Source organism: Ictidomys tridecemlineatus, chromosome 11, assembly GCF_052094955.1.
Source record: "Ictidomys tridecemlineatus isolate mIctTri1 chromosome 11, mIctTri1.hap1, whole genome shotgun sequence".
Classification (NCBI taxonomy): Eukaryota; Metazoa; Chordata; class Mammalia; order Rodentia; family Sciuridae; genus Ictidomys; species Ictidomys tridecemlineatus.
In genome coordinates this window covers 68,235,761-68,257,257 of record NC_135487.1, presented here as the reverse complement: position 1 = coordinate 68,257,257, position 21,497 = coordinate 68,235,761, and the positions used below count along the sequence as shown (strand labels likewise).

The window sequence follows — 21,497 nt, the reverse complement described above, 5'->3', positions numbered from 1 at the left end:
TCTATTTCTTTTTGGACACAGTACTTGGAGCTTCGCAACATTTCAGTTGGGAATCACGCTTATGAGAACAAGGGGACCAAGCAGTCTGCTATGGCAATCTGTCAGCATTTCTACAAGCAAGGAAGCATCTGTCCTGGAAATGACACTTTTGACATTGATCCCGAAATTGAAACAGGTGATGTTCCTCTATAAGCTGGAAGTTTAGTTTTTAACTCTTTGCTTTGTACCTAAAATCATTTATTTCATCTCTGAAAACATTGATATGGTCACTATTAGGGCATAGTAAGAATTATACGGAAGTCATTGTGTCAGCTTCTGTTCTAAGCCTTTACTACAACTCATGAATCCTCACAGAAACCCAGATAAAGCAAGGTTTATTATCATCCCCCATAGAAGGTTGAAGTAGGGCTCAGAGAGTTCAGAGCTCTGCTCATGATGGAGCTACAAAGAGGCAGCACTGAAAGTTGGCCCAGGTGGTCTGTGCTTGGCCATTATACTGCACCACCTCTCATGCCCAAAAGTCAATTAAAGAGATGAGTAGTATGTCTACAACACATCATGGGTTCACAGACTCTTTATGTATTGTATTAAGAGGGATAGTAAAGGACAATTGTAGCAATTACTGAAATTTTTCTAAAATGCTGCTTTTCTTTTTTTGGTACTGGGGAGTGAACTCAGGAGCACTTAGTTTAATCACTTTTCTGTGCTACATCCCCAGCCCTATTTTGTATTCTATTTAGATACAGGGTCTCACTGAGTTTCTTAGCCCCTCAATGTTGCTAAAGTTGGCTTTGAACTCACAAACCTCCTGCCTCAGCCTCCCGAGCTGCTGGGATTATAGGTGTGTGCCACACCACCAAACCTGGCTAACATGCTTTTCTTTATTAAAAAATTGCTTATAGAGAAAAAATTGTCAACACATAATATTTTTAAAAACAGGGCCTTTAAACCGTTTAGAAAATCTTAAGCACTGCAAATGCTTCAAATCCTGTGTTTAGGATACCAAAAGGAAGTGGGAGGCACTCAGAGTTAGGCTTAAAAAGACAAGGAAGCAAGAGGGCATTCTATAAGACCCTAAGGAAATGGAGTTGGAGTCTCCATCTCCCAACCAACCCAGAAGTGCTGTGGTCTCTCATGTCTTAAAAACACAGGAGGCCCTGTAACCAAGTGGTATTGATGTCTAGCTTCCAAAATCTTAATTCAGAAAAACATGAGGCTCTGAATAACTGATCTTAAATGGGCTATCCTTTCAAAATGGAGTTTTATTTTTCTGTTTTAGGCACTACGTCATGTTTTTGTTTCTTTCTGTGGCAGAATGTTTCTTTGTAGAACCGGGTGAGGCTTTTCATATTGGAACATCAGAAGAAAATAAACTCAACTTCACGCTGGACTTCCACAGGTGAGGGAAACAGACAGGAACGTAACTTGTGTTTGTTTGTGTGTGTGGAGCCACTGAGCCAATGCCTCCTCTCTTTTCTAGACTGGTGACAGTGGAGCTTCAGTTTAAACTGAAAGCCATTAACCTGCAGACAGTTCGTCATCAGGAGCTCCCTGACTGCTATGATTTTACTCTGACTGTAAGTGTGAGGTGCACTGAATTCGGTTCCAATCTGGAGGAAAAAAAATCATTTTTATCTAGTTATATGCTTCGCATACTTGTATTGAGGCAAGATCAAAATGACAAAATATTTCCACATGAATGTTCGTAAGTGGGGCATGGATACAGCTAGCTCTATTTTGCTATAAATTATCTACTTGAGAAATTCTGTAACAGCAGGGACTTGTCTTATCTCCAGTACCAAGAATAGTGTCCGGCACAGAGTTGATGTTCATACATGAAAGGAGAAGAGGTGTGTGGTTGTGTGTCCAAGGTTCCATACTGAGTTTCCTCATTGTGGATAGTTTAGCCTTCGAGTTATTGCTCACAGTGGTTTTCTCACATTGCCTCTGAATGTTCTGAATGTCTCTCCTCCTTCCGCCCACCCTATCACTTCTATGTTGTCTGCATTCCAGTTGCAGGTGGAGCTGTAAAGCTCTCTAGCAAGCAAGAAATGCTATCACGTGAGTTTATCGGCTCACAAGATCAGATCACTCACCTGCTACTGTTTGGTCATAGCAGGAGAGCATTTGAAACAACTTAGCTTCATATGATGCAGATTTCTGTTACTTCAATGGTCGTTTTAATCAAAAGCTCTTCTTCTGATAATCAGCTAATTGATTGTAAAAAAAATCAAGTTTTCAGAGATTGAGGTTAGAAAAAAAATCTAGCATATAATATAATGTAATAGTTATACAGGACATTTAACAAGAAAAAGCAGTAAAACCATAAGACTAGTTTGAATTAGCCTACATATTTTGATCTTAATATTATCAGCAAGTTATGAATTATCAGTATTACTTGATTTCTTAAACTTCAGCTATCATTCACAATCTCCTCTCTTTATTCTTTCTCTCTTGGGTTTGAGAAAGGACAATTTTCAGGTCTTTTCTAATTTTTCTACCTTCTTTGTGAACTTCTTTGTGATTCCTTGGTTAGAAATACATTCTACACACTGAACTCCTAGGTGTTTTGTGGGCTTCCTCTTTTGTTCACCCCCCTACCTCCTTTTTGGATTTTTATATGGGTTTAACAGCCTCTCCTTTTTAGGATTTTTCTCAGTGTTTATCATCAACTCTGCTGGTAGAAAGCCTCTTGAAGTCAGGAATAATTTTGTTAATGTTGTGATCCCTCAGCAAAAATAAAGGTGACAAAAATATTTGTGGGACAGGTAAATGAAATATTAGTGAGATCTGGACCCTTGTCAGTGGCCCAGTTCAGTGGTATCAGCAAACTGGATTTTTAGCCACAGGCAGATTTGTTTTATTTTCAACATTATTGTTGGATCATCCTAAAGCTATGCTTCTTTATGGTGGATTTAGCATTGTATGTCACAGAACTTCAGTAGAGCTTGTGTCCTATGAAGTGATTTAATAATAAAAGCCATTAATGCACCTGTATCCTTGGAAGGAAACATAGGCTACACAGCATATATCTGACACAAAATGTAGGGGATCTGGAGTCAGATAAATCTGATTCCAGCTCACCAGTTAGTAGCTATGTAATGTTAAGCAAATTATTTATGTGGTTTGCACCTCAGTTTTCTCATCTATAAAACAAAAATCAATGTCTGCCTGACTGACAAGATTATCACCAAGATGTGAGATAATATATATACAGGACTGACTTAAGTATTTGTTATGTACTGGAAAACAACTACTCTTCTTGGTTTTCTGTGTGTTTGTTATTGCCTTTGTTTTTTTTGTTTTTTTTTTTTTTTTTGTGGTTCTGGAGTTCCAGTAGAGGGCTTTGCCCATGGGAGGTGAAGGACTCTACCACGGAGCTACCGCTCTTGACTTCAACAGCTATTTTTAAACCTTTGTGTGGGTGCCCCCAGTTAGATTTATAATGGAAAAAAACAGCGCATTTTCAATCATGCATAGTACTTTAATGATTTGTGCATCATGTACTTTGAAGATCTTTATTAGAGGCATAAATATCTAGGATTCTTATATTCTCTTGAAGAATTAGTTCTTTCATCATTATGAAACAGTAGTTTTTAACCTTGATAGCATTCTTTATTCTTCAGCTTTCTTTTGATTAGTGTTAACATGCTAAATCTTTTTTTATCTTTTTAATATTAGTTTATTTGTGTCTTTTTATTTAAAGTGGGTTTCTTGTTAGGCATAAAATTGTGTCTTGCTTTTTTATCCAGTCTTACAATCTCTTTTCATTCACATGCTTAGGACATTTAATTTTTTGTGGTTATTAATGTTTTCCATTTTTTTCTGCCCTCTTTAAAAATTTTTATTCTGTAGTTGTAGATGGACAGAATGCCTTTATTTTATTTGTTTGTTTTTATGTGATGCTGAGGATCAAACCCAGTACCTCACACATACTAGGCAGGCACTCTACCAGTGAGCTACATCCCCAGTCCACTGCTCTTTTTGATTAAGTATTTTTTATTATCTCGTTTCTCATTTTAGTTATACCTCTTTGATGTTTTATTTTGGGGCTTACAGTATACATCTCTAAAAATCTACCTTCCAGTGATGCTACATCACTGCATGAATAGTAGTATTAGAACCTTATAATCATGATTGCATATCTCCCATCTTAGTTTTTATGTTATTGTTGTCACACGGCTTCTTTCTTTCCTTTTTTAAAATTAGAGCTTAAGGGTTATACATGGTAGTCGGGTTCATCTTGACAAACTCATACAACAATTTATTTCTGTATGTGTTATGGAGTTATAAAGCTCTGTAGAAAGATGCTCTCATGTGAGTTTATCACCTCACAAGATCAGATCACTCACCTGTTACTCTTTGGTTATACCTTATTATTATTTTTCTTTAAATAGCCAATTATTTTAAAAAATGATTAAAATGATAAGAAAAGTATCTGTATATTTTCTTATGTACCTACCATTCCCAGTGTGCTCCATTCTTGTTTGTAGGACAGTTTTGCATCTGGTATCATTTTCCTTCTGACAAAGGGCTTTCTTTAACATTTCTTTCTCTTTTAAAAAAATATCTTTAGTTGCAGATGGACACAATACCTTTATTTTGTTTATTTAGTTTTTTTTTCTTTTGTTTATTTAGTTTTTTTTTTTTTTTTAATGTGGTGCCTCACTCGGGCTAGGCAAGCACTCTACCACTGAGCCACAACCCCAACCTCCCTTAACATTTCTTACAGTCCAGGTCAGCTAATGATGAATTCTTTCAGCTTTACATCTGAATAAGTATTTTGACTTTATTTGAAAATACAGTTTGGATATAGATATCTTGTCCTTCCCCTCCATGTAACTCTTCTATCTTATACTGTTTCTGATGAGAAATCTGCTGTCATCCTTATCTTTGTTTCTCTGACCAGGATGTGTTTTCCCCCCGGACTCTTTTTAACATTGTCTCTTTATTTTTTAATTTAAGCAATTTGGCTGTGAAATGCCTTGAGGTTATTTTCTTCATGTTTCCTATGTTTGAGGTTCATTGAGCATCTTTGGTTGGTGATTTGTAGTTTTTATTGCATTTGATATTTATTCATCATGATTTCTTCCCATATTTTTCTGTCATTTTCTCCTCACCTTTCAGAGAATTCAATTACATCTATATTTGGTCACTCAAAGTTGTCCCATAGCTTTGCTAATGTTCTGCTTATTTGTTTCATGTTTCAGTATTTATTCTCTGTGTTTTTCATTTTGGAATGTGTTTATTGCTGTGTTTTCAAATTTACCAATTTTTTTCCCTGTGCTTTTTAATCTTTTCTAATTCTATCCAATATATCTTTCTTTTTTGTATGAGGCATTCAGCTTCTTCTGAACCTCATTTGAGATGTGATTGACATTAAATCATGATTTACTCATTCCAGATATTTAATGAGCACCTATTATTCATAAGATTCTAATGCTCTTCAAACAAAGCATTTTCTCCTTGGCAAGGATTTCTGACTCTGCCACATAATACTGAGCATTTTTGTTGCATGAGGCTATTCTGGGCCCTCTAGCCACTATGAAGGACAGTCAGTGACAGTGCTCTCTGTTACGGAGGAAAGAAGCTTGCAATTCATTCTTTCAGCTGTTCATCTGAATAAGTAATTTGAAACAGAGGGACAAGATTCTAAACCCATTTGAAATCTCTGGGGCTGGGGATGTGGCTCAAGTGGTAGTGCGCTCGCCTGGCATGTGTGCAGCCCGGGTTCGATCCTCAGCACCATATACAAACGAAGTTGGTGTGTCCGCTGAGGGGCAGCGGGGTGCTGTGGGGCAAGATTGATTTTTTTTCTTGCCTTGTCTTCCCTTTTCCCTGCATGGGGAGAAGGAGGCAGCTAGAAGGGGAAGACAGCAGGAGGCCTGTGGGGGGCATTCCAGCATAGCTTCACTCTGCTTGTTGCCCTGTGTCTTACTGGTTATCCCAGAAAGCAAGACATGGCTGGCGACTTCCTGTCACCAAGCCCTTTATAATATATGTGAAGCTAGAGTGACCACATAATCTAGGCCCTGAATGAACATTTTGAAAGCTCCACCTGAAATGTGTCCAGACAGAATGCGCAGCGCCTGTGTTAGTAAAACTTGCAGGAGCACTGAAAATCTACCCCCAGCTGAGGCCCTGCTGGAAATCAGGGTAAAGCATAGCAGCACCAGCTCTCACCACATCAAGAGGGTGTCTGGAGGGACTTAGAACTGGTAGACGGAGTAGGTACTCTTGTTACAGAAGGTGTGCAGGGGTGGAGTGCTGTCCTAGAACAGGGTTTTGGAGACTAAAAGTTCTCTACAGAAGACTCCTACAATCTTCTCAATTCACAGAGAAATAAGGAAAACTTCCCAAGGTTGAATAAAGGTAGCAATAGGTTGGAGATGGGAATCTGGGTCTCCTGTACCAAAAGAGTTGCTTCTCAATCAGTACATCATGGTATTTTAGCTTCAAAAACTGTACACATATCTTTGACCTTTTTTATTTCTTCACAGATAACATTTGACAACAAAGCTCATAGTGGAAGAATTAAGATAAGTTTAGATAATGACATTTCCATCCAGGAATGTAAAGACTGGCATGTGTCTGGATCAAGTAAGTGATAAGTTCTACTCAGTTTTGGAATGCTTACTAAAAAAAAATGTAAAATGGTTATTAAATTACTGCCCAAAAGATGTGTGGAGCACCGAATAAAAGATTCCCAAGTCCCCAATTCTCTGCAGTATCAGTAGATACCTGATATTTCGGATAATATGTAAGTTATTAGTATTGAAATGACTCCTTCCATTCTCCATGTGTCCTTGCTTGCCTACTCCTTACCAAGAACATACTCATAGACCCCCACTATGACCTACATGTACCAAACAGATATTTATTGAATGCATATTGCATATTTGTATCTTCATTTTTCTCCTTTAGTATTTTAAAGTATCTTTGTGAGAGGCTGAATCCTTGTTTACAGAGGAAGAAACCAAGGCTCAGAAGTTATGCATACTATCTATGGTCATGCAGGCAGGGACAAGTCAGGTATGATTTTACCCTGAAGCATCCCACATATTATAATTGTCTTCCAACCAGGTTAAAAAGTAGACTAAAGGAGAAAAGGGTCTACTCTTAGAATCCAGGTCTATACTGAATACTGTCAAGAATTTTGCGTCTGGAGACATAAGGACTTGAGAAAACTGCCTGGAAAGAATTTATATGTCCATTTTATGGATAGGTAATCTATCCATTAGATTTTAGATCCAAAATAGATCTATCCATTTTATCTATCCCTCATCAATAACAATGGAGTGCTTAATAATTAGGTCAGGGGTTCTTGGATTCCATTGAGAAAAGGGATCATGGCCGGTATCTGCTAAGCAGTAGTTCCCCAGCTCCTCAAAGGACAGTTAGTAGGCACCTAGGAATGGGTAGTAATCCTTGCTCAGACCGTATTTGGATAATTACTGCTTTAGGGGTTCCTACTAATTGATTTACCAAGTTTAAAAGTAATAATGATATAATATGAGTAAATGAAAAGAAATTTCTGCATTGTAATTTTTTTTTGTACTGACAGGCAACTTTGAATGTATGAGGCTCTTGAATCACAAACTTTATTTCAATCACAAAGTTGTTTATTTCAAAGACAAACCTGTTTTGTCATCTGTAAACACCATAATCCTTTCTCTTTTTTTCCACAAATTTTAGAATAGGGAAAATTAGAGGATATGAAAGTACCTGGCACACAGGCTTACTCTCAATGTTTATTTCTTGGTTTTGAAGTTTTTCTAATGTAGATGTAGACATTGTGTAGCCCTTATGTGCCTCATGGCAAATAGGGTGCTTCATGACAGAACTAGTCTTAAGTACTTTATCTTTGTATCAGTATAGAGCAGTCTAACTGGCTAGAAATAAGTTCTGTAGCAGAGCTGAGGCCTTTGTCCATCTCTCTTCATTGATTCTACTCATGTAGCCAGATTTTAAACCTTTTCTTTTATGGTACTAAGGACTGAATCCAAGGCCTCACACATGGTAGGCAAGCACTCTACCACTGAGTTACCTTCCAAGCCCTTTTTGTTTTTTTCAAGGAAGAGTCTTGCTGAGATGCACAGGCTGGCCTTTTGATCCTCCTGACTCAATCTCCTGAGTCACTGGGATTACAGGCATATGTCACCATGTCTAGCAACTTTGTACTTTTGATTCTCCAAAAGCTCTGAGTGGGTGACCCTTTCTTATCACTCAGGTATCAGCTAAAACTTACTGCCCCCTAGGTGAGACTTCTTACTATGCAATATACACAGAACTCCTCCCCATTCTCCCACCCCAACCGCTCCACACACTACAGTGGTTCTCAAATATTAGCATCACCTAGAGGATGTGAAGAGCCATAGAGTTTCTGAGGTGCATTTCTAACAAGTCCCCTAGGGATGCTAAGAACTAACAATATAGAGTGACAGGTGCTGGAAACAGCCCACAGAGGTTTAAACCCTGACTTTGCTACTTACATCACCTTGGGCAAATTATGTAACTTGCACAAGGCCCTGGGTTCAATCCCCAGCACCACAAAAACAAAACAGAACAATACAAACAAACAAAAAACCAAAATAAACATATAAAGGACTTGGTGCTATGTCAAGAAATGTGCTCATTACATATCAGCTATTGTGATTTATTTGGTCTATATCCCTGACTTCTATCTGAAAGTATTTTGTCCATGTACTTATTTACTCCTTAACTTGTCTCACTGCAGTAGAACAGAAACTCCAGAAAACCAGGAGTCTTGTCTATCTGGTCTGTTACTGTGGCCCAAACTCTAGAAAATGGCAAATGAATAGTGGGTACTTAAGGAATATTTACACCCAGATAAATAGCTGTTAATAGGAGGTGCGGGAAGGATAATTCTATTTAGAACAAAAGATCACAAGCTGATAATTTTATTTGATTGATGGCCATGGTGATTTTCCAAAGAAGGGCTTTCAATCTTAGTTAAATGCTGGTTGGAAGAATGTCAAGTCTTCTTTTTTGTTGTTGTTGTTGTCTTTCTGGAACGAAAGTTGGAATTTTCTGAATGATTCTGAAAAAGAAGTAGATGCCACCATCTTAATGTCTTACCACATACAAACTACGTGTGCTCTTTGCTTCTAGTTCAGAAGAACACTCATTACATGATGATCTTTGACGCCGCTGTCATTCTGACTTGCTTGTCTTCGTTACTCCTCTGCTTCAGGTCTGTGGTTAGAGGACTTCAGCTTCAACAGGTAGGAGCTGATGCTTTCTGGGAATGCAGATAGCATTTTGATAGACAGGGAAATTCACTGTACCTCTCTTCTTTCCTCTAAAGGAATTTGTCAGTTTTTTCCTCTTCCATTATAAGAAGGAAGTTTCTGTTTCTGATCAAATGGAATTTGTCAATGGATGGTACATTATGATTATCATTAGTGACATGCTGACAATCATTGGATCAATTCTGAAAATGGAAATCCAAGCTAAGGTAAATATTTTTCCTAATGATTTGTGACATTTCCATCATTAGTATCTGATTTGGATTAATGATAATATATTTTTGCAGAATGTGAGAATTCATTCTCTCTCTCTCTCTCCCTCCCCCACCCTCTCTCTGTGTATTTTTTTTGGTATCAGGGATTGAACCCAGGGGTGTTTAGACACTGAGCCACATCCCCACCTTTTAAAAATATTTTATTTAGAAAATATATATATTTTATTTAGAGATAGGGTCTTGCTGAGTTGCTTAGGGCCTCGATAAATTCCTCAGGGTAGCTTTGAATTTTGATTCTCCCACCTCAGCTTCGCCAGCTGCTGGGATTACAGATGGTACCACCACTGGGCAATAATTTCTTCCAAGTTTTATGTTGAGTAAAGTTGAAATTGATAACAGTAATTTTCTTTACTCTAGTCAGGAAGTCTCGTAGGCAGATGTTTTTGGAGGATAATCCATAAGCCACTGGGTCAAAATCATGGATGCCCAGTAAAAATGCCCTGTTAGACCTTCTGAATCTGAACTCACAGGAGGGGTCTGTAAATTCTTACACACAACAAAATTCATACACACACCAAAATAATAATGGTGAGAGTTTTAAAAAAAATCTTACAAAATATATTAAAATCCTCAACATTAAAAGAATGGGTTAGAGGGCAGAGTAAGGTCAAGGTACTATGGTATGGTGCTTGCATTTGTTTCTTATCATTCAGAAAATACTCTCGTTTACTTGCTTTTTCCATTGATGTGCTCCAAGATTATCCTTTTTAAGTTATGATTAACCTAGCTCTGAAAGAAATTCTTCCCCCAAGTAAAACCAAATTAAAAAACTAATATTGTTCAAAATAGTCTTGCTCAATCTTACATTTTTCTAGCCTTGGTGCAACTAATTATGACTCTGAGTCACAAAGGGAGCCAGTGATGAGCCTGGGCAGGGACCATAATTGCAATGGCTCTGATCAAAGAGGAGCTTATTTCTCTCTTAGTAATAGTCAGGGTGGGTATTCTAGGATGGCAAGTAGCTCAGCTCCCTGCTGTCATTCAAGAACCCAAGTTTCTCCCATTTTGTTTTTTTGCCATCCCTAAGGCTCAGCCTGACTACATGATCCACACTGGGTCACCTCACAAACGGGTGGCCTCTGGGAAGTGAAACTATCCCCAAATATACATTCACCAAGGTAAGGGTGGAAGCTTTCCCCTGTTTTATAGCCTTGGTTCAAGGGTAGTAAACCTCATTTCTTTTCATATCTTTACTGGAGACACAGTCAAACTGCACTGCAAGGGATCCTAGGGCATGTGCTTAGGAAGTAGATAAAAAAGAAAGAAAGAAAAAGGAGTGGTAGATTTGCAGTATATTTTTATTTTTACCAAACTCAATGATCACTCATCTCCATGAGTCCTTATTGGTGTCCAATAAACTTTCTCCATTTTCCTAGACTATTCATTCCTCCTGTCTCACAGATGATCATTCCTTCTCTTCTGAAACCTCTGACCCCACCCTCACTCTCAGCTAATGACCTTACTTCTTATTTTACAAGACCAAGAGGGGAAAACAAAACAGAACTTTGGCAGACTCCCACATCCCTTACCTACCTATAAGCATGAGTGCCTATACCTTCTGGTTTTTTTCCTCTTTCCTGTGAATAATAGGTGCCCTCCCCACTCACTTACTCAAGGACACAGCTCCAGCTAGTCTTCCTTCTCTCTGAATCATCAATTTCCCTCTCTCTCCCAGGTAGTCGTCCTCTAGCATGTTTCTCCTTTCAAAAGGGATAAAATCTCAGCTTTATTTCTCTATTCCAGCTTCTGCCCCATTTCTCAGATTCCCTTTTTATAGGAAAGATCCTCAAAAAAGTAGTAATCTCATTGCTATAGTTCTTTTCCTTCCCTTTCTCCTTATATATATTCTTTTTTTAAAATTTTTTTTAGAGAGAATTTTTTAATATTTACTTTTTAGTTTTCGGCAGAAACAACATCCTCGTATGTATGTGGTGCTGAGGATTCAACCAGGGCCAGGCGAGCACGCTACTGTTTGAGCCACATCCCCAGCCCCTCCTTATATCTATTCTGATCAGGCTGCCCTGCCACTCTATGGAGTCTTTCTTCCAATGATCTCCCCTGTTGCTAAGTCCATGAATCAATTATTTATCCCCATCTTGACCTGTCAGCAACTTTTAACACTACTGATCATTCTGTCTTTGGTGGCACTTTTTCACAAGGCTGTCACTTACCTGGCTTTCCTCCTGAGTCACTGACTGGTATTCAGACTATCCCTTGCTGGTTCTCCTTCACCTTGCCAACCTTCAAGGTGTTGTGCTTACATACCTTCTCTTTTCTGCCACTACCTTGGTAATATCTTCTAGTATCCATTAGCTAATGTTCCCAAATGTATATCTCCAGCTTAGAATTCTCTAGATTCCAGACCTGAGAATCCAAATGGGTAGGCCACATCTCCACTTGGATGTTTACTTGTCCTCCCAAATTTAACTCACCTGAAACAGAAGTAGAATCCCCACCTCCACAGTCCAGACCTGCCTCTTCCGTGGCCTTTCTAATTCCAGTTAATGTCAACTCTCTTCAGTTGCTCAAGCCAAAAACCATAAATTCATCAAGAATTCCTCTTTCACTGATTCCCTCTCTCACTCATGTAAGCCAAGAGGAAACAATATTGGTCTACTTTTAAAAATCACCTCACCCCCACCACTATTCCCAGCCTGGTCTCAGCCATCACCAGTTCTTAGCTGTTACTGCAATAGCCCCCGCTATTCCTCCTCTAACCATCTGCTGTCAACCACAGCAGACATTTGACTATGAGGACCTATGCTATCCTTACCTTGTGTCTCCATATTCTATCAGTTGCTCCCTCTCTCACCAGGCTCCCTCCTGCCTCAGGAACTTTGTACTGGTTGGTTCCTCTGCCTGGAAATCTCCTCCCCAAGATTTTTGCTTGACTAGCTTCCTCATTCCTTCTAGATATTTGCCCTTGTGCTACCTTTTCATTGAGATCATCCCTGGTTACTCTATTTCAAATTATGAAACTGTCCCCATTCTGCACCCCCTCCCTGACTTTTCTTCTCAGCCTTTACCACCAGCTATCTCTCTGAACACTCAGCCTCCCCCTGCCCCATCTAGAACGCCAACCAATATTTCTTGCCCAGATGACTTTGCTGTTTGACTATGTTTTTTCCCACTCCATCTTAGAGTCTAACAAGTTATGATGTCTGTAGCATATTTCTTGGGACTTCTACCTTGCTCGTGTGGCTTGGAGTCATCCGGTACCTCGGTTTCTTCCAGAAGTACAATGTAAGGAAGTGCATGATTCGCCATGCCGTTGGCATTTGTTTCAAAGTTATTGTTCTGCTTTGGACCAACGACAAGGGGATTCTAATGACTTGTCTCACTTTCCCAGCTCCTTATTCTGACCCTTCAGGCAGCGTTGCCCAATGTCATCAGGTTTTGCTGCTGTGCAGCTATGATTTATTTAGGCTATTGCTTCTGTGGATGGATTGTGCTGGGCCCTTACCACGACAAGGTACTGATGAACCACATTTTTACTGTTGTTGTTACTAAGCTGTTAGAATGGGGCCAAGGGCTTGTTTATCCTTTATAAAGGAACTTCTTTTGTGATTCAGCCTTAACATGTAGAAGGTAGTATATCTGTTGCCATATTTATAAGCTAGAAAAGTGTGACCAACTTGAGAGAATCATTGATTCACTTAACTGTCCCGAATTCTGTTTGGAATATGTCAATTATTATGTTCTTTCTACTATCAGCAAATTTTAGTCAATTTGATTCATCAGCATATATCAGAGAAGGACATGGCTAAGCCTTCTTAAAATGTGACTTTATTTTTTTAAGTTGTATATAGAGAAATTGGTAGCAATATTTGAAACTTTTGTTACCAGAGGTGTAGTCCTGAAAATTATATCTTACCTTAAATGGAATGAGCTTTAAAATGAAACATACACACGTGCATGGTTGGGATCCAGACATCTCTGCAGAATGCCAGGGTCTCTTTCTATGAAGGTAAAGAGGAAGAGGAAGACTTATCTTAGAAAGGCCCCATGGGTACAGATTTGGTACTTCTGCCTTCCATTCAGATTGCTCCAATTAAGAGGAGCACCAAAAAAGGGCAGCTTATTCCAGAAGGGGAAAAAAAAAAAAAGCAATAGGTCTGTGTGTGGTATATACATCACAAAGCAAATGCTGTGACTACCTCAGGTTATTTGTTTGAAAAGGGTAACTTGGAATATCTGGCCCCATTATTTTTAAAGTAACATCCTGAACACAGGTCTCCAATGGGAAGGAATGTGGAAGAAAATGAATTTTTCTCTTTTTCTTTTTCCAGTTCCGTTCTCTGAACAGGGTTTCTGAGTGCCTTTTCTCCCTGATAAATGGAGATGATATGTTTGCCACATTTGCAAAAATGCAGGAAAAAAGTTACTTGGTCTGGATGTTTAGTAGAATTTACCTCTACTCGTTCATCAGCCTCTTTATATACATGATTTTAAGCCTTTTTATTGCGCTGATCACAGATACATATGAAACGATTAAGGTAAGGTTTACCAAGAGCCATATGGTATTTTGTATGGTGACATTCTTCTGGATTTTGTATGGTGACAATAACACTTAGGACCAAAGAAAGAAAGAAAGAAAGTTGATGGATGTTAATTTCTTCAGGGTAGACAAGGTCTTAATTTTAGAGGCAAAAACAGAACTGAAAGCATAGGATTTCCAGAATGTTAAGTCTTGTCTTTAAGTAACTGTGCTTTCACAAGCAACTTTTCTAACATTTTATTAGAATTATAAGGATCAGTATTGGGTGAGTAAAATATCTGGAATTGCAGAAAGCCAGAATTGTGTGGGAAACTTTAAAAATCGATTTTCATAAAGAAAAACTGAGCTCTCCATTTGGTGTGTGCTGTAACTGAATCCACTACTCTTTGCAATGCTCTTTGGGGCACACCCCCAGGGGCTCAACCTCTGGAGCAGCAAAGGGATTATGGCAAGTACTCGGTGCTTTATCCAGTCAGAAACCTGATTTTAAAAGTTATTATCATTCATATTGGATATTTTAAAAAATCCATTTGAGTCCCTTAAAATATGGAACAGTAGAATAAATATCCTTATATATTTAAATTTCTAATAACTTTATACTGTTAAGTCTATTATTGGAATTGACACTTCCCCTTGGGGACTTCTCTTTCTGAGAATGAAAAGATGGAAATATGATTGGCCCAGGGATGAAAAGAAGGCTGATTTGGAGTTGATAATTATGATCACCTTGCTTGTGAAGACTGAGCCATGACTACATTCTTGACCAACTTTCAGGTCAAGAAATGCTCTCTTCGATTCTTGTTTGGCAGATGTGTGCTTTGGTCCCCCAAAATGACTGGGAAAGATTGCAGATGTAACTGTCAAATACTTCCCCATGGGGCTTTTAAAATTCAGTATCTTCAACTCTGTGTGCAGAGAACTGTGTCATTCAAAGGTGACATCCCAGAAGGCTAAGAGTAACAGTTTGATGACTCAAGCTAATCATTGTAACATTATACATTGTAACATTTCAGATGTTACCCTCTTTCCTAGGGCTGAGAGAACTTGCAAAATGGTCGAGTTATTTTGGATCCTTTCTGTTCAGGGAATCCTAAAGATCTCATATCCTATACTTTGATGCTTATGTGGCCCTTAAACAAACCTGTCTGCCTGAAGGAGTAACTCCAAAAGGGTTCACAGGTGCCTTATAAGGCAATCAGACCTTTGTCCAGAAACCTGCACCAGCTCAGGAGTGTCAAAAGCTGTGAGCTGAGGTCATCTGGGGGAAGACCAGGGATGTCCACCCCTCAGCCCCCCAAAACACCTCTACCAATCTATATTAGTTGGGTTTCATCCAAGAAACTTCCTTCACACAGACATAGAAGCCAAGGGGCTGCAGTAGTGACAGAGGGTCCCAGGTTTTACATGTGGCTGACTGGAGTCTCTCCAGGAGGGAGACAGATGCCTAGCCAGACTCCACATGCTCATTGTGGGCTGAAGTGGACTGGGAAGAGCAGAGCTGAGGAAGGCAGCTGCAGAGTCCCAGGTCTACTTTACATCAGCCAAACCCAGGGGGGCCTCCAGAGGCTGCCTCTCCCAAAGCTACACTGCCCCTCTAGGAAAATCCCTGCCCTTATCAAATGGTCCATTTTGTATTTGGAATAAAGCTGTTTTTAAGGGCTTTACTAATGAGAGCTTTTCCCTTCTTCTGCATAGCACTACCAGCAGCATGGATTCCCAGAGACTGAACTTCATACCTTTATATCAGAATGCAAGGACTTACCCAATTCTGGAAAATACAGATTAGAAGAGGAATCTCCAGTATCTTTATTCTGCTGTTGTAAAAAGTAGCTATTAGGTTTATCCGTGTTCTAGAGGAAAATATAATATGTAGCTGAATTAAGAGACATTTTATGTAAGGAAGAGAACTCAAAGATTTAGACAATAAAGTTATTGTGAGAAATCATAAAAAAAGAGACTATTTGAATATTTTGAGATCAGGTGCAGTATGTTCAAATACTATTATTTTAAGCTAATTATAGCTATAGCTCACCAAGAACTTTTTGTATTTTAAAAATAATACTTAATGTCCTTGCTGCTTTATACTGGGTTTATTTTTAAAGAGTAATTTTGATGAGGGAAGCTATTGGATTATTGTTCTTTCTTATTTATTTTGTCATAATGTTTGAATGTGTTCTCTGTGCCCCTCTTTACTCTGCCTGTATGAATTGTGTCCTCAATGAAAAGCAATCCCTGGTTTGACAGTGACCTTGGACAACTCAGTGTCCATCCCTGAGGGAGTGAGGATGGTTGCTGTATATCCACTGATCACTGTATTTAAAAATCTTCTTTTAAGGACTGAACAAGAATGAAACAATCATCACCAGCTAACAGTGTGATATATTTGTTTCTGAAAGACAATTATCAATTCTACTTTTAGTTCTGGAGAATAGGTATTTTAATATTCATTTACAAGTTTTTTTTTTCTTTTCTGTCAGTGTTAAAGTACAAAGTCGAAAGAGTTTCTATACATAAAATGAAAATGAAACCAAATACCAATTGTATATTAAATAAAGATTATGTTATTGGTACTTAAGTGGCCTTATGAAAACTTTTATGTACTGTGCCTTTCCTAGGCACATTCAGTCTCATGGTAAGGCAATTTGGGGCCAGGAGTTGTGATTTTATGGAATAATTTTCTATAAGTCATGCAGAAAATATGTTGGACAATAATTATGCTCAAAATTTAAAAAACAAGTGAGAAATGTGTGCCTTAAAAATATAAAAAACTATTCTCTATTCCTTGTAGACCATCGATTGGTACTTTCGGATTTTCACAACATGAATATTTGTTTTATGTATTATTGTTCAAATAGAAATGAGTTCAATAATGTATAATAAAGGTTTTCTCAACGCAAACTTTTCTAAGGAAACTGATTTTTAAATTGCTGATTTTAAAGGCTTAATGAAGGTGGTTTTGAGACACTGAAATCTTCTATTTACAATAATGACTCCAGGCGTTGAAATGTGAGGTTCTGCAAAGGTGTAAGTTCTTTTTGTAGTTCTTGTGGCTTTTAAAAAACGAAAAATCTCAACCTCCTGATGAGGATTTGATTTAATTCTAATATTTGTATTACAATCATTTTTAGAATTTAGTAGGATGCAAAATGAATTTTAAAATCATGTTTATTATTTGATAAGCCCTTTTTGTTACTCTTTGAGAAACTTCTGCATTAGTAATAACTTCAGCGGCAGTATGGAGCCACTCAATGAGGGCTGGGCCTGGAGTATTGTTTTGCTCTGCATTCACTGTGTTTCTTCCGTGGAATTAAAGTCAGGGACTTGGTGCCTTCAGATCTCTCTTCCGATTCTTTGCACTTTCTCATTGTGGCAGGAATCCCTGATAAATTCCAAAGCCTAATTTTTAGTAATGCTGCCCATGAATAGTTCAACTATTTCATGAAAGTAACAGCGCTAACTTACTTGAACCACCCCAAAATCTGAAAATAGCCTGATCTAGGTTGGAGAAAGGTTATGGACTATTTCTAATTTCTCCTTGTTTGTGCATATGTACCTTGAAGAATATCAAAGCAATGATAGGAAGGAATGGAGTAATTGTTTAATGGAAGTAATTGCTTTCCCAAGCCCTTCACTCTCCTTAACCCAGGAGACTAGGGTTGGCTTTTGTTGGATACTCCTTTAAGAAGGTGAGCCTCCTTTCCCTCCATACTGATTCTCAAGTTTCTGGTCATAAGAATCTCTGGGGATCTTGTTAAAACTCTAGATATCCAGGCAGCACCAGAATAGAGTCTTATCTATCAAGTGATATGTGGATGCTAAGAATCTGCATTTTTAATAATTGCACAAGGTGATTCTGATGCAAGTGATGGCCAAATTGCCTAGAGCAGGACCAGAAACTAGATACATTCTTTTGTTGGCACTATAAATAAAAATCTGTCTATAAGGGTCAGAATTCATAACGTAAGTTATTTGAGAGCGTAGATGAAATATCTACTCTGTTATTCTTAGTACATATTAATTTCAGCTGGAAACAGAAAAATGTGAACATTTCAGAGTAATCTTAGTAAAGTAGTATGTAGTATCAAAAAATTTTCATGATCTTTTAATAATCAATTTGATAGAAGAATAAAAATTGGAAGGCATAATATAGCATACCCAGTGTATAAAATATGCAAGAGCTATAGAGGTATGAAGGCCCCCATCTAGATTTCAAAGAATATATTGAGCCGCCTGGGAGCCACCACAGAGTTTCTATGGCAGAAACCTGCATAGGGAAGAAGCCACCACAGAGCTTCAACCTAATACATCTGTGGGAGTGGGACATGTGCTGGGATCACAAAATAGTTGGGCCACTGGCAGCATGCCACTCAAGCATCTATGCATTTCCAACCTGGGAGAGCAGCCATGTGGGCTGAGCTCTGCCAAGCTGTGGGGCCAGAGCTGCCTAGGACTTTGGGAGCCCATCCCCTACCCCAGTGTGTCCGGGAGACTGTGCATGGAGTGAAAGACAATTCTGGTGTTTCAAGATTTAATGTTTTGGATTTGCTTGAGGTTGATCCCCCCTTCCATATATCCTATTTCTCCTTTTTCGAACAGGAATGTCTACCCTATGCCTGTCTTGCCAAAGTATCTTAGAGGCTTAAAGTTAGAAGGAGTTCATCTTGAGTTTCAGATAAGACTTTGGACTTTGAAGTTGGGACTAGTTAACACTTTAGGACTATAAGGATGGAATTAATTTTTTTTTCATTGTGAGAAGAATGTGAATTTGGGATGAGGTCAAAAGTGAAAAGTTATGGGCTGAGTGTATTCTGCCCAAAATTTAGGTATTAGGAGATTGGGCCCAGTGGGAAGTCTGGTTCATGGGAATGGAGCCCTCATGCATGGATTAGAACCTTTCTCATGGGAATGGCCTAGCAGCCATAGGAGTTTGGTCCCTTTTTTCTTTTGCACATGTGCCTACTTATCCTGGTTTCTGCCATGTGTTGAAGCAGCACAAGGCCCTTACCAGTAGCTGAGCAGATGCTCTTCCAGAAGATAGAATCAGAGAGATTATTTCCTAACTCACTCTATGAGACCAGAATTATCCTAATGCCAAAAGCAGACAAAGATATTATATGAAAACAACAGACAAACATCTCTCATGAAATAAGAGATTAAAAAATCCTCAACAAAAATATTAGCAAAATCCAACAATATGTATAAAGAATTATATATTACACTAAGAGGAATTTATTCCAGGTATGTAAGGCTGATTCAACATTCAAAGATAAGTTAATGTAACCCATCATATTAATAGACTAAAGGAGAACATTCACATGATCACATCAGTACATGCAGAAAAACCATTTGACCAAATCCAACACACATTCATAATAAAAACTCTCAATAAGCAAGGAATACAGGGGAATTTCCTTAAACTTGATAAAAAAAATGTCTGTGGAAAAAAACCTACAGTTAACATCATATTTATCAGTAAGAAACTTAAGAAGCTGTCCTGCTAAAATCAAGAACAAGGCAAGGATGTTCCCTCCCACACTCACTTTCAACTTTACACTGGAAGTCCTGGATGATGCAATAAAGTGAGAAAATAAAATTAAAGGTATACAGATTAGGAAGAAAGGAGTAAAATTGTCTTTGCAGAAGAAAACCTGAAAGAATTTTTTAAAAACTTCATGGAACTAATAAATAAGAATAACAAAGTTGTAGGACACCAGGTTAATATGCAAAAGGCAGCCATTTTCCTATGCATCAGTAATGAATAATTAGAATTTGAAATTGAAACACAATACCACTTATGTTAGTACTCCTCAAAATAAAATATTTGGATATAAATCTAATAGAATATGCACACAACATATATGAAGAAAACTAAAAAACTTCTATGAAAGAACTAAACAAGTGGGGAGATATTCCATTTCTGAATAAGAAAGCTCAAATTGTTGAAATGTCAGTTTTTCTCAACTTGATATGTAGACTCAACACAATCCCAATTAAAAACCAAGCAAATTATTTTGTGGATATAAACAGAATGATTCTAAAGTTTATAGGGACTGGCAAAAGACCAGAATAGCTAATGCAATATCAAACCAGAAGAATAAAATTGCAAAACTAATATTACCTAATGCCAAGATTTACCATAAAATTGCAGGAATTAAGATAGCATAGTTTACTGGTGAAAGAATAGACAAATAGGTCAATATAACAGAACAAAGAGCCCAGAAACAGATTCAACATAAATAAAGTCAACTGATCTTTGACAAAAGAGCAAAGACTATTTTTTTAACAAATGGTGCTAAAATGACCGGCCATCTACATGCAAAAACAAGAATCTAGAGACAACTCTCATATTATCACAAAAATTAACTCAAAATGGATCATAGACATAAATGTAATATGCAAAAGTATAAAACTCTTGGGTGAAAACATATGAGAAAATATATATGAACTTTGGCTTGGCAGTGACTTTTAAAATACAGCATCAAAGGCATAATCCAAGAGAGAAATAATTGATAAAGAGAAGACAAGCTAAAGATGGGAGAAAATATTTGTAAAATACATATCTGATAAAGAACTGTCATCCAATATATATATATATATATATATATATATATATATATATATATATATTTTTTTTTTTTTTTTTTTGGTGATGCTGGGGATTGAACCCAGGGCCTTCTGCATGCCAGGAAAGCACTCTACCAACTGAGCTATATCCCCAGCCCTCTGTCATCCAAAATATACAAAGCACCCTTAAAATTCAACAATAAGAAAACAAACAAAAAAACCCAAAAACCATTAAAAATTGGGCAAAACCTGAATAGACATCTTATTAAAGAAGACATGTAGATGACAAATTAAACACAGGAAAGATGCCTAACAGCATATACCATCAGGGAATTGCAAATTAAAACAATTACTGCACATCTATCAAAGTGGTCAAAATCCAAACGTTGAAAATTATAAATGCTGGTGAGGATGTGGAACAACAGGAATTCTTGTTCATTACTGATGTGAATCCAAACGGTACAGTCAGTTTGGAAGACAGGCAGTTTCTTACAAAAATATACTCTTCATGTATGTAATCAAGCAATTGTATTTGTTGGTATTTGCCCAAACAGTTTAAAAACATGCCCACACAATACGGTATATCCACTCAAAGGAATATTGTTCAGTGCTGAAGAAAAATGAGCTATCGGGTCATAAAAAGAAGTGGAAGAAGTTAAAATGTATACTATGAAATAAAAGAAGCCAATCTGAAAATGCTACATATTCTGATTCCAACTTGTGATATTCTGGAAAGGGAAAGACTATGGAGATAGTAAAAAGATCAATGATTCTGAAGGATTATGGGGAAGAGAGAGATGAATAGATGGACCATAGGGATTATTAGGCCAGTGTTTTAGTTCAGTGCCCCATAGACTTTGTAGCTTAAAGAACATAAATTTATGTCTTAAA

General features: G+C 37.7%; 1 protein-coding gene and 1 long non-coding RNA gene across 4 annotated transcripts in view; one reads left to right on the top strand and one right to left on the bottom strand.

Moving 5' to 3' along the window:
• Mcoln3 (mucolipin TRP cation channel 3) overlaps positions 1 to 16,940 on the top strand; it is a 37,769-nt gene extending 20,829 nt beyond the window's left edge. For 2 of the 3 annotated variants that reach the window (XM_005334068.4, XM_078026626.1), the window contains exons 4-13: positions 22 to 175; positions 1,315 to 1,399; positions 1,481 to 1,577; positions 6,501 to 6,600; positions 9,133 to 9,245; positions 9,329 to 9,478; positions 12,686 to 12,787; positions 12,894 to 13,016; positions 13,834 to 14,040; positions 15,738 to 16,940. In XM_005334068.4, the coding sequence (XP_005334125.2) occupies positions 22 to 175; positions 1,315 to 1,399; positions 1,481 to 1,577; positions 6,501 to 6,600; positions 9,133 to 9,245; positions 9,329 to 9,478; positions 12,686 to 12,787; positions 12,894 to 13,016; positions 13,834 to 14,040; positions 15,738 to 15,872 (1,266 nt within the window). In that variant the 3' untranslated portion in view covers positions 15,873 to 16,940. The remainder of the gene's footprint in view (positions 1 to 21; positions 176 to 1,314; positions 1,400 to 1,480; positions 1,578 to 6,500; positions 6,601 to 9,132; positions 9,246 to 9,328; positions 9,479 to 12,685; positions 12,788 to 12,893; positions 13,017 to 13,833; positions 14,041 to 15,737) is intronic. The other variant, XM_078026627.1, reaches the window with a different exon arrangement.
• Positions 8,906 to 12,900, bottom strand: LOC144368101 (uncharacterized). The gene is made up of 2 exons (XR_013427876.1): positions 12,318 to 12,900; positions 8,906 to 9,262 (listed from the first exon to the last, which is right to left on the bottom strand). It is a non-coding gene; the product is annotated as an uncharacterized LOC144368101 (long non-coding RNA).
• Positions 16,941 to 21,497: the final 4,557 nt, after the last annotated feature.